This window comes from Schistocerca gregaria, chromosome 2 (assembly GCF_023897955.1).
Source record: "Schistocerca gregaria isolate iqSchGreg1 chromosome 2, iqSchGreg1.2, whole genome shotgun sequence".
NCBI classification, from domain to species: Eukaryota; Metazoa; Arthropoda; class Insecta; order Orthoptera; family Acrididae; genus Schistocerca; species Schistocerca gregaria.
Window position 1 is genome coordinate 300,599,381 of NC_064921.1, and position 13,586 is coordinate 300,612,966.

Here is a 13,586-nt window from a genome sequence, read left to right on the forward strand (position 1 = left end):
CTCAGGTGATGACTAAACACTCAGGTACTTCTGTGCCTTGTTACATAAGTTTAGCTGAACAAAGAATAACTTGGATGTCTGAAACACAAATGCTCCTATTACAGTTGATTAGGAACAATAATCTGCTGTAATCTAAGCAATAAAGACACATTTTTGGATTTGGAAGGGAATAACATTTAGTCAGATACAGCAGGCTTCTCAAAAGTTAAAAACAATACATGTGTTTTATAAAAAAGGAGTAGGGAGGGGCAACTTTCAGGTTAGGGTTTATTATGTAGAAAAGTGTTAAAAACAATAGGGTCAATCAGTGGTGCCGACGTGGGGGGGAGGGGGGGGGCAAGGTACTTTGTGCCCCTCCCCAATAGTTAAAAGTGGGGGCCTCACCCCCCCCCCCCCCCCCAAAAAAAAAAATATTCAAACATGCATTTCTCACCACTCTCTCTCCCTTCCTCATCCTTTACTGGGAAATTTGTTAAAACTTGCACATACATTTATACATTTTTGCATAATAGTATGTAATGATTATGTAGGAAAAAAAAATACGGATTTTATGAGCTATTGCATATTCCTTTCTGCTACTCCTCTAGCCTCTGCATATGACGAACTGTCGTGACAGGGTTTGTCCCCTGCATCTGTACTATTCGCACACTTTTACTGTACGGAGGTATGTGGGGAACGAAAGCTCACCATGAGCTCGCAGCGCTTTGGCTGCTAGAACGAGCTCCACTTCCTCCCACAGCAGCCTGCTGGCAGCTTGTGAAAGAAACTAATGAGCAATAGTGACAACGAATTTGATGGCAATTGCTAGAAGGACTCTTCATTCATTTTTGTAAATTACATTGACAATCAATAGGTACAACACCACAAAAATCAGCACCAGCTCTCGAGATTTTGCTGCCCCGCACCAAAATGTCAAGCGCACCCTCCCCTTTTTCGACATAGTCAACTTTTCCCACAATCTATTTCATACATGACGCCTTATTTTCACATATCACACTCATTCATCTCTTTGTTGTGAATATGTCTTTAATATCAAAGCAGCAGTCAGTGATACATTTACAGTGCAATACATTTTAAGCCATTTTTGTTGGAGGAAATGTTTCTTTCGTAAATCTGAGAACACTGTTTCTGTACCATAGATAATTTTCAATAAGACCCTTGATTTTAAGAATAATTTGTATTTCCAATTTATTCTCACATTCCTTCATTTACGCAAGATGGAATTGCCGCCCCCAAAAAAATCTGCCACCCTGGGTGATGGCACAGTTCGCCCCTCCCTAGAGCCGGCCCTAACACTAATCAACACTACTTTTACATGGCTACTTCTTGTTAGGCGCAAAGTACTGTTACGCAGGCCGCAGCTAATGTTGGCAGCAAACAAATATTCCGGAGCTGGGCATCGCCAGTGGTCAGTTAGTCTTACTGTGACTAGGTTCAGTAGTTAATCTTTTGTCTCTTACTGTCCAATTTAAAATGGACAAGTTTATAATTAGGAAGAAGTGTGACAATGTGGCAAGTGTTAGCAATGGTGAAGCTAGGCCCAGTGTTAGTGGTGCACTGTGTAACAACAAAGACACAGATAGTGACGGAACTGTGGCAGTGACAAAAAACACTGTTCCCAGAAAAAAACAACGCTGTGATCAGCCCTCTTGGAAACAGCAATTTGCATGGATCAATTACAATAAGGTAATAAATGTTATTTTTTGCAAAATTTGCAGACAAATGTTTGAAGAAAATCGTTTTCAGTTTTCTCAAAAAATGGAAAAAACTTTCATGGAAACTGGTTTTACGAACTGGAAGAAAGGGATAGAAAAGTTGAAAGCGCATGAAGCATCGGGCTGCCACAGATAAGCTGTACTGAAATTCAAATCCTTACAATCGGATGTCAATGTATTTAGCCAGATTTCCAAAGAAAAACTGACACAAATGAACAAAAACTGAGCTTGTTTACTAAAAATCATATAGCCACCAAAGAGCAATTTAGTACCTGTATAAGATTTGTTGATGCTTCGCTAGAGATAGAAGAATATTTTTTAGGGCTATACTCAATACAACGTACCACAGCTAAGGCTCTGTTTGATATTATTATTGACATTTTAAGGCAATTTGATTTGTCTACGTCTAATTGTAGGAGGCAATGCTTTGACGGTTCAGCTAACATGGCCGGATTATATAATGGTGTCCACGCAAAGTTTATAGAAATGGAGAAGAGAGCTATGTTTGTGCACTGTCTTGCACACTGTTTAAATCTAACACTATAAGACACTGTGAAAGCAGTTCCAGAATGTCGAAATGCATTAAATGTTATGAAGGACTTAATACATTTTGGGAGAGTTTCACCCAAAAGATTAGATCTTTTTGCTCACATGAAGGCAGATGCCGCTACAAATTTGAAACCACTCTGTCCTACAAGGTGTGCCATAAGATACTTGGAAATGTCTTCAGTTTTGTCCAACTATACAGAACTTCAGGAACTTTTTCTAAATATTTCAAGAAATGACAATTCAGACACTGGGGCCAAAGCAAATGGATTTTGGATTAATATGCAGAGATACGATTTCTTTTTCATGTTATCACTTTTGGTAAAACTGTTTGGTCACAAAGATACCGTAAACATAGCACTACAGAGGAAATCCCTACACTTAGAGAAGGCCAATGAGATGATTTCCACTCTTGTAACTTCTATTAAATTTATGAGAAACAATTTTGAATCATTCTAGGGTGAAGTAACTTCAAAATGTCAAGATATGGATGTTGACTCCCCAAAATTACCCTGTAGAAGAAAAGTTCCTAAGAAACATGATGACTCCATCAATTCATCTGTAGAAACATTCACAGAAGTATGTGACAAATATATAAGATTGTATTATGAAACAATGGATACATCCATCAGCTTCTTGGAATTACAGTTCAAAACTCAATCATTCATGTTTGTAAATCAAATTGAACAATTTCTTCTTGGTGATAACAAACATTCCTTTGATATTTTATCTTTCTACAAATCAGACATAGATAAAGTACGCTTGCTTCACCACTGAAGCATGAGATTATCCAAACTGGTGAGTCTGTAAATATTGGTTCGCTGGATGACATAGTGAAATACCTAAAACTGGAAAACCACCTGTTTGACCTACTGCCTGAACTAGTGAAATTCATACGTGTAGTGCTGACGATTCCAGTAATGTCCTGCACCGCTGAGCGATCATTTTCTTGTCTGCGGAGGGTGAAAATGTATCTTCGTTCTATGAGGCAGGATCATCTTAATGTCCTTCTCAACACCCATAGAGATGAATCGATGAAACTCGACCTTGACGCCATATGTAACGAGTTCATATGCAGGAATGATCTGAGGAGGAGTACATTTGCCATCAAAAATTACGGTATGTTTCTTCAACTTTATTTATGTATTTGTTTTGTACTACTACTGACCTATACTATGACTAAAATGACATTGTGATTGACGTTTCAGCGAGTCGAGGGGTAGGGGCTAGTCACCCGTACTTTGCATGATTTTCAGCTGTTTGCATTTTTCATTATCCTTACAATCTTTTTTTGTTTCTTGAAAGTTGTTATGCTGTGAGGGGAATCTCCCAAGAATATGATGTCATAACTCAAAAGGGAAAATATGCATGCATAATACACCTCTCTCCTTCAGCACTTGTGTTGTTCCATATAATTCTCTTTGCATAGGTCATTTTAGATAGCTCAGAATTTAAGAGTGTGATGTGAGAATTCCATTTCAGATTATCTTGTAAGTAAACAAAGCAATTTCGTTTCAGAGAAAATTTTTTGGTTTTCCAAAGAAATATTTGGTTTTAATGGATTTTTAATTTTGCTGTGTGTGGAATTTTAAAAAAAGTGGGTAATCAGTAGCTTATTCCTCATAAACCACTCTGAAATATTTTCATTTGGGACTTCAGCATACAGCCTAAAAGCATTTCTATTTCCACCTTGATAGAGTAGCATGGAGAGCTGCATCAAACCAGTCTCAGGACTGAAGACAACAACAACAACAACAACAACATTTCCACCTTCAATCAACACACTGGTGTCATCTGCAAATATGACTGGTTTGGAGTGTCGAACATGTAGATGGAAATGCAAAGTTACCCGTCAAGTGCAGTACCGAATAAAATGATTCTTGACCAACCCCCCTCCCCCCCCCCCCAAAAAAAATATATTTTCAAGTCAGCACCTCTGGGGTCAATCCATACCAAGTGGGCCATGAAAAAAATATTATGTTGCTTGACCATCTCAGAAAAATTTATATTTGCTGGATGAGTTCCCCAATATTTAATAGTAACAAAAATATATTTTTAAAAAAAACTGTTGTTTATTATTTCGAAATGGTGGCCATATTTGTTTCAGGCCACATGCGTATTTGCAAGCAACTACATTTTTTACAATTATTCAGTAATGGATTGTCCTAAGCGTTTCAGATAAAATGCATTTAGTTCAACACACTCCGAGCTACAAATTAACATCATTATCACTTAGCTGAAAGTATTCTTTATTATATTTTTAATAGTTCAAAGTTATCAACCGCAAATAAAAAAAAACTCAATATTTGTACAGTAGTTTTCCAAAGAAAGATTAATTTCTCAGCTTTAATATTTTTCAGCTCTTACACTGTATAGTATGGTTACTTTTTATAGAGTATCAATGTTGAGCAGCTTACATTTAAAAAATATACTATTTTAAAAATGTTTTTTTTTTAGTTTTTCGGTTTTGTGGCCTGCAATATCTTTGTTGGAGGAACAGATAAAAATCTGAAAATTTCACAGTTAATAGACCTTTATGATAACCAACTTCAGTATAAATTTCAACTTTGAGATTCAATTGGAAGTTACGGAAAAAAAGATTGCAAACACAAGTCAAAAATATGTTTTTAACATCTGCAATATCTGGTAGGCTAATCAAATAAAGTATACCAATGCATATTGTAACACACCAAATTACACTAGATAATAATTATTTGTCAAAACGGTGTCGTCGTAATTGTTTCAGCAGACTAACAATTGCATCTGCAAGCCTATTCAAGTCTGATTGTTGTCTTCCTCCTTACACCAACAATTGTCTACTCACAATTATTTAGCTAGAAGTTCTTAAAGCGTGCAGTTGAAAAATGGTGTCTCAGTGTTCTGTTGGTGTTGTTATTAATGAAGCATGTCATAAAAGTGTGTATGGAGTGCATCCTAAAGACATTACTTTAATCGAAGATTACAGTGAAGAAGAAAAAGTGTTGTTTTACTTATGAGTCGGCCCAGAGGTCAACTCAATATGCAAGTACCTTGAAATGAAATACTTAAAAAAATTTCATAACCTTTTTGGTCAATCTTGCATGGACCTATAACATTTGATCATTATTCTAAAAATGAAAGCCCTTTTGTCAATCTCATACCAGGAAAATCATTGTGTCCATCACATTATTCTAAGATATTTGTAATTCAAAAGAAAAGCATAATGAAACCTTAGATACAGCATTTTGAGACTTTTCAGCAGTTAAAAAAAGTAGATACAGCTTGTGAAATCCTGGGTACATTGCCTGCTAGAGTAAAATTAGAAAACTAAGTCAAGATAAAATACCAAGCGCGGTGAATCCAAAAACTGAGAAAGTAGCAGCTACAGTCTAAAGGAATTTGGAAGTTTCGTTTCAAAATACATATTGCACTAAAACAGATGGAAGTTTTTAAACTTCACCAACCGAATATGATGATTTGATAGAATAACTAAAAATTAAATGCAGTACTTCAAACAAAGAGGATAAAATTAAGATTATCAGTTTACTGCTGAATTCTAGGAGTCGAGCAAAAGTCAGTGATGAATTTAATGTGTCAGAATGTATTGTTAAGTTAACAAGACAATTAGTAAAAGAACAGAGAATTTTACCAGCATTACAAAAGAAAAGTGCATCTAATTTGGTAGATGAAAACACAATCAACAAAGTTATTAAGTATTATGATGATGACAATAACAGCCATTTGGTGTCTGGTAAAAAAGACTGTGTTCCTGTGAAAGAAAATGGTTCTAAGATTCAAAGACAACAAAGGTTAATATTGTGTAATTTAAATGAACTATTTACTGAATTTAAAAAAAAGAAAACCCTGACATTAAAATAGAAAGATCAAAGTTTTGTGAGTTGAGACAAAGATGAGGTATTGTTGCAGCAGCATCTGGCACCCATAAAGTTTGTGTTTGTTTGTATCAGAACGTAAAGTTGATGATAGATGGAGCCAATCTAAGAGCTGACTATAAAGACCTTTTGGAACTTATGGTATGCAATACTGACAGTTACAGTTGCATGATCAAGGGAAAATGTGAAGACTGTTAGGCAAATATGCCTTACTTGACATGTTTGAAGAATCCGAAGAAGACGATTTGATTCCTGACAATATAAAATACAAACAATGGGTGACACAAGACAGAACTGAAATGATGATAGTCATAAAATCACGAAAAGAGTTTTTTGAAGTGTTGGTGGCTAAACTCGAAAATCTGAAAATGCATCATTTTATTGCAAAAGCTCAAAGAAAGTTTCGAAAGACAAAAAGCAAACCTTGGCAGCTGATGAATGCTTAGTTCTTGCTGACTTTTTGGAAAATTATTCCTTTGTTGTTCAAGATGAAGTACAAGGGCACCACTGGGTAAACACACAGATCACAGTTCATCCATTTGTATTATATTATAAATATGAAGATAAACTAATGAGCCACAGCTTGTTTTATAAGTGACTACCTTGAACACAACACTTCAGCAGTGCACATTTTTCAACTAAAATTAACAAACTACATTAAAAAACTACATTAAACAGCACCACCCTTCCATAAAAAAAAACAAATTTACTTTTCAGACAGGGCAGCAAGTCAATACAAAAACAAAAATTATTAACATTTCGTTTCATAAAGAAGATTTTGGGTTTGATGTAGAATGGCACTTTTTCACTTCATGCCATGGGAAGAATGCTTGTGATGGTGTCCGGGGTACAACAAAGCGAGCTGTTACTAAAGCAAGTCGCAGCGGACCGATGACAATCATATCATAACACCTCATGAATTGTTTGAATTCTGCAAAAAACATATCAAAGGAACTACCTATGTTTTTGTACAATGTGAGGAAATACAAGAAGTCTATGACAGTATCTCGAAGGAAAGGTACAACACTTGTCAGAAGATTAAAGGCACTCTATGTTATCATTGCTTTATACTCCATTCACACAACTTACTGAAGTGTAAGATCACATCAATTTCGCCTGATAGTGGACTTAATCATTGTGGAGAACTTGTACAATGAGTTCTTTAAAATAAAGACATAGTGGCTTGTGTTTACGATGAACAGTGGTGGATTGGCAAACTTGATAATATTGACTGTCACAACCAAGATATATACGTACTTTATCACCCTCCAGGACCAAGAACATCTATTAAACAAATTTAGAAGGATCAAGTTTGGATGCCACTTAAAAATGTAATAAGCAAGCTGTCTCCCATGGAATTTACAACGGTGACTGGGCAAACTTATAATGTAGGCTAACACACAAACTGAGTGAACAAATTTCACAAAAGTGCAATGAGTGCTGAACTAAAAACATATAACAAGAGAACAATATAATGTAATTAGCAGCCTTATTTTCATTAAAAAAGTAGGTAATCATAGATATGATTAAATTATGTACTGTAACTGATTTTATTCCATAAGCCTAGATATCACAGATGTTAAAATGTATTTTTGACTCGTGTTTGTAATTTTTTTCCATAATTTCCAACAGTCTCAAAGTTGAAATTTATGCTGAAGTTTGATATCATAAAGGTCTATTTACCTGTGTAATTTTCAGATTTTTATCTGGTCCCCCAACAAAGCTATTGCAGGCAACAAAATGAAAACATTAAAAAAAACATTTTAAATTTTTTTTTTTTTGTTTGTGTGTGTGTTTTAAGCTGCACACCATTGATACTCTAAAGTAACTGTACTATGCAGTGCAACAGCAGAAAAAATATTAAAGCTGAGAAATTAATCTTTCTTTGGAAAACTACTGTTCAAAAATTGAGGTTTTTTTTTTTAATTTGTGGCTGATAACTTTGAACTATTAAAAAAATATTAAAGAATTCATTCAGCTGAAAGATAATGATGCTAATTTGTAGCCCAGAGTGTGTTGAACTAAATGCATTTTATCTGAACGTCTTAGGACAATCCACTACTGCATAATTGTAAAAAATGTAGATGCTTGCAAATATGAAATAATGCATGTGGCCTGAAACAAATGTGGCCACCATTTCAAAATAATAAAAAATAAGTTTTTAAAAAATATATCTTTTTGTGACTACTAAACATCGGGGAATTCACCCAGCAAATATAAAATTTTTCTGAGATGGTCAAGCAACCAATTATTTTTTTCCTCAGACCACTTTGTACGAATTGACCCAATATTATACAAAAAGAGGTAAAATGGAAATTACTATGTCTATCCATCAATGTGCTCACATTCTGACAAGAAAGTAGTAGGTCTCAACAAAAAGATAAGAATGAAATTCGTTTCTGGAACAGCAATAAGCTGGTTTATGAATTCAATGATTTTTGGCCATGATACTATTTTCAAGTGAACATATTTATTTATTTGTCTACACAAATATCTCAGTAATACATATATCATACACAACATATTGAACAGAAAATCTTTTTATCTATTGGTCTTCTAATGGCACGTCATTTAAGTTTTTGTAACAAACTATATCCATATCATGAACAGTTACAAATCTGGGTACATACTGTACATTTATAACTTCTTACTATGATCGAATGTTTGACTCTCATATTCTCCTGCATAAGATAATTAGCAATTGAATAAATATAGTTTTGTAGTAGGTAGAATGCCATTATGCTCTAAAGACCTAATTTGTAACTATGATATGTTACGCCTCACTTGGCAGTCATTCTATTGCCTTTTGCCTTGCAGCCTGTACAATTTGTACGATAATCATGATTCATGAATCACCTGCCATCCATACTCCGTAGATATCTATCCGTTCCATGACATATCTGAACTGGGTCTGCACAGACAGCTAATGTTTGTATACAATAATTACCCGATCTTACAATATTCTGATTATAACTGCTTCATTGCAAACAGTTAAGTCAGAAAGTTACAAACAAATGTACTAGGGAAATCTAAATAATTAACAATGACTATTAATTTCCAGAGATAAATACGGACAGCTCTGCACAAATTAAACGACCTGTGGAAATTCCTTGGTGTTACCAACAGCGCTTAACATAATTGCCATGGACTTCATAGTTCAATCACCTGTGCATGAAAGTCTAGCAGCAGTGAGTTAACCAGCATAGAAATATACCAGGACTGCAGTGTTATTGTGTAAGCTACTGGAACGATGCACCCACAATCAACAAGTGGCTCATCAAAAAAAGTACGCAATACAACAAAGCTGTAAGAGTCACAAAAGAAATCTCGCCCAATGCTCAAACAACTTAATGGCACTCCTCAAGGCTCTTGAGTTCTTACACTTGCATGCTAGTTCATCTACTCTTTAATGAAATCTGCAGTTGTCAGCTTCACAGAATTTATATACTGACATGACAAGAAACAGAAATGATTTTCACACATGTCATGCATTCATGTGCAGAGTTCCAAGCAGAGCACTGAATTCTGTTGGCATAAGTGTAGACACTACAGCACACTATTTTAAATATTCCAATTCAGTTACTCAACACTGAGGTACACCTGCTAAAAACTATTGTGTACTGGTTGCTACTGCAGGGAATAATGGCTCAAATGGCTCTAAGGACTATAGGACTTAATATCTGAGGTCATCAGTCCCAGGGACTAATGCTCACTGTAGAGTACATAAGCATATATATTCTCTCTACACATCCTTTTCATCTGACAGATGTCAGCTGCATAAATGTGTAATCTGCACTATTCGGTAAAGGACAACTAATAATGAGGAAAAGCAGCAGCAGTCTTTCTTAAAGTACCGATTTTTCGGTCACTCGTTTACGGCCATTTTACTACATACAACACTGCTAATGTCCTCGATTACTATCAAAACCTGCATATTATCTGCATCATTAACATAATTGATAGCTGGTGCTAGTAGTTTCTATCTGCGGAAGCGTCTTCCTCCTTTATTAGTGATAAGTATGTTGTGTATAACGTAATTTGAAAAACATTGTTTCAGTTAATTTGTAGACCTTTTCCTGCTATAGGTTACCTCTATCGTCCCACGTTCATTGAAATAAATTATTAGCTCAGATTTTAATACCGTATCTGAACCAAATTAACAAGTACAAACTTTGTTAAATATAAATTACACAAACTTTCCACAGCAAATCACACTGTTTAGAGTGGGGTGAGAATAAGATTTTGTTTATAGAATAAACGCAACACAAAAGCAGCATAAATATTTCCTTACACTGCCATCCAAAACTAATAGTAGGGCCACTGCCAACTTCATATTTACAACCAAGCAATATTCGTTTACAAACAATTGTTCATAATTATTTAAGAGGCGTTTGTTGCTTTTGGAAATTAATTGCGTTTCTGGAGTGTATTGTCTATCGTCTGTTACATACGGCAACAACGGTTATTTATTGCAGTTTACTTTCCTTAATGTAATACCTCTGTCTGTTTTAACCCTGAATAATCACTTAAAATGGCAACCTCATTTGGTTGCACATGACAGAGGGTTTTGATTTTTTCCCGTCGGTCAGCTGATTTCAACTGATCTCGATCTTACACCTGCTTCCTTATTTCATTTTTGACCGCTCATTCGTCAACAATTTTCGCCAACGCTTCATATGACAGATGTAATCTATGTACTTACTTCTACGTTTACAGTTGTAAAAGCTTGAAAATATCACCTGTCGATTAAACATTACTATTTTCTGATTAGCCTCATTTCATGATACTAATAAGTATACTTTTTTTGCGTGACTGTCAAGTAATTGCTTATTGCTTACGACACACCAGCGATTATACTGCCGCAGATATTTCATTTGCGTTTACTTCGGCAAAGAAGATAGAAGTGTATAAAATAGTTCATGACTGATGCTAAATTATATTTAATAATAAGCTGATGAGTGTGACTGAGGAATGAAAACAACTCATCTCCGAATCTACGACAGCAATGGGCATTCCAGTGCCCTTTGAGGTGTAAAATGTCTATGAACAGACGAAAGGTGAGTGTGAGAGAGGCGTACGGGTGACACATTTTGTGCTGTCAATGTTGACACTGTAATTTTATACATCTTTTCCTACACTGAGAAATTCGACAAGATGACGTTTCTGACAACAACAGCGAAAGTCCGTTTTATTTTATTTTGTAGCCTGATGTAAAATTATGTTTCAGTATCTGACACATTAGTTCAGTGCTATGTAAAGTCACTGTTATTACTAAATGTCGAAGACGGCCAGGTTTTTTTTAGTTTTTTGTATGAAAATAACGTATTTGCGAGAATCCATATGTGGTCGGCACTTGGCTATATACAATTTATTTAAAGATATGCACTTTTATCACTGATGATTCACTTCTCCAGTTGCCCAAACCGAAGTTTGAAACCGTTAATTTTAACGGTGATACCCTCCTACACATTAACCTTGTAATTGTGTGGATTCATGAGGTCCCCCCCCCCCCCCCCCCAAGTACTTATATGTAGGACCAGTGGCAAAGGAAGCTAGATTTAAATTTGTCACTTATATTGACACGAACCGCGTGTAATTTGGAAAGTCATTACATCAAAAATCCAAAATTTCACATTTTAGTACACCCATTATATTTAATTTTGACTTGGACATTTCCGTATTTTACCCAACAGTAGCTGTTGGTTCGTGATGTCTGTGCCTTCACTGATTTTTGATAATATGAACAAATCTTTGTAAGCAATCTAGCTGATCAGTGAAGTAACATAATAGCTGTTTGTGCACAACTCTATCAATCAATAGATAACATGTCATAAGACATCTCCTTCTCCTCCCCCCTCTCTCCACCTTCATGCTCACATTTATGCAAGTACTGTACAACTGTCACAGAGCTTTCTAGGTTTGTCCTAAATTTAACTCACGTTTATAACACAAATATAGCAATTTTTGAAAAGTTAAATTTTCTCTACCCTTTTATATGTTCTTTACTATTGCATAATAGCTCATAAACTTGTTTTTTTCTTTAAATTACAGATAAGAGGCTGATTATTTTCCCCGAAGTGGAGCTTTCAAGTTGGGCAGCAATGGCCAGAGATCAAGTTGTTCTGAGCTTTCATGATACACTGTTGCACAGATCTGACATTGAGCTATTAACAGGTCCATACTGGTTAAATGATACACTTATAAGTTTTTATTTTGAATACTTACAAAGGGTGTTATTCATGAATCAAAAAGATTATTTATTCATTGGACCAGAAGTAACACAATGTCTGAAGGTATCACCATTTGAGGAAATAAATGTGTTTTTGGACCCACTAAATGCAAAAGAATACAAATATATTTTCCTTGCATTGAATGATTCTGACATAGTTGAGACAACTGGTGGTACCCACTGGAGTTTACTAGTGTACTGCAAGCTGGAAGATACATTTTTCCATTTTGATTCTTCTTCTAGCTTTAATAATCATCATGCAAAAGTACTGGCAGATGGGCTTTCAAAGTATTTCTCTCCAATTGCCAAATCAGTCTTTATTGAAGCAGCATCTCTCCAACAGACCAACTCTTATGACTGTGGGGTTCATTTACTGTGTAATGTCGATCACATTATAGGGGTGTCTAAACAATGTAAGAGCTTAAGAGACATTGGTTTAGTAAACAGAATGATTGTAAATACAAAGAGAATGGAAATTTTGGACTTGATTGAAACTCTTTCAGAAAAGAGGGAATAAAAATCTTATGTACATTGTGTGTATATTATCTGATTTATTGTACCTGTTGTATACCATGCATGTAATTGTATATTAAGAAAAACCTGCACATACATGCCTACAACTACATTAGGCCTGTTGATATGCTGTATCAGCCAATGGATTTGAAAGATTAAGCTATACTAGATACTAGAAATGCAGTCAGACAGAATGCTTCTGCAATATTAGATGGGTGCCATTCTGATATTTATGCTTGGGAGGGTGGGGCATATTTGGTGTAGCAATAAGACAAAAAATATCAGAAGGAATACCTTTTATCTATACTAATACAAAGATTCCCATTAATACAGGAGAATTTTGAGCATTAGGGAGATGCCTTATTGTCATTAGTGTGTGTGCATCGAAAAGCCCTGTGTTTTCATGTAGGATCCTGATGGATAAGTAGTTATGATTATTAAATGTTTACTGTTTGGCCATGAATTCTTATACTTAGGTGTTCTGGTTTAGTAATACTGTGATAATGAATGTGATTGTAAGTTAGTAAATAGTCATTTAATGCCCTCTGAATAATTTATGCATCTCTGTTCTATACTTTGTACAACATCTTATTCAAGAGAGGGAAACACTCATGGAACATGTGTTAATTTCATTTTAGATGCAAAAGTTATAGTGCAGACATGGGGTAGGATGCTTCATTATTTCATGTATCACAGGGATTTTCAGTGTAC

General features: G+C 35.2%; 2 protein-coding genes across 9 annotated transcripts in view; one reads left to right on the forward strand and one right to left on the reverse strand.

Moving 5' to 3' along the window:
- The window catches only part of LOC126336915 (disks large homolog 5-like), a 185,498-nt gene extending 174,540 nt beyond the window's left edge, over positions 1–10,958 (reverse strand). The window contains exon 1 of one of the 6 annotated variants that reach the window (XM_050001046.1): positions 10,836–10,958. The gene's annotated coding sequence lies outside the window, so the exon portion shown is untranslated. Of the gene's footprint in view, positions 1–10,424; positions 10,810–10,835 lie in introns of those variants that run through there. The other 5 variants (XM_050001047.1, XM_050001050.1, XM_050001051.1 and 2 more) reach the window with 5 other exon arrangements.
- A 60-nt stretch (positions 10,959–11,018) lies between these two features.
- Positions 11,019–12,902, forward strand: LOC126336916 (sentrin-specific protease 8-like). Of its 3 annotated transcripts, none has more exons than XM_050001053.1 (2): positions 11,019–11,190; positions 12,185–12,902. In XM_050001053.1, exon 2 carries the CDS (start codon positions 12,235–12,237, stop codon positions 12,877–12,879), a length of 645 nt encoding a protein of 214 aa, XP_049857010.1. In that variant the 5' UTR covers positions 11,019–11,190; positions 12,185–12,234; the 3' UTR covers positions 12,880–12,902. The 3 variants fall into 3 exon arrangements, with proteins under 3 accessions (XP_049857010.1, XP_049857011.1, XP_049857012.1); XM_050001054.1 differs by lacking the exon at positions 11,019–11,190 and adding an exon at positions 11,216–11,314; XM_050001055.1 differs by lacking the exon at positions 11,019–11,190 and adding an exon at positions 11,757–12,050.
- Positions 12,903–13,586: the final 684 nt, after the last annotated feature.

What these genes read in the sequence shown, in the direction of transcription:
- LOC126336916 (XM_050001053.1), top strand. Translation starts at nt 12,235, where the DNA reads ATGGCCAGAGATCAAGTTGTTCTGAGCTTTCATGATACACTGTTGCAC.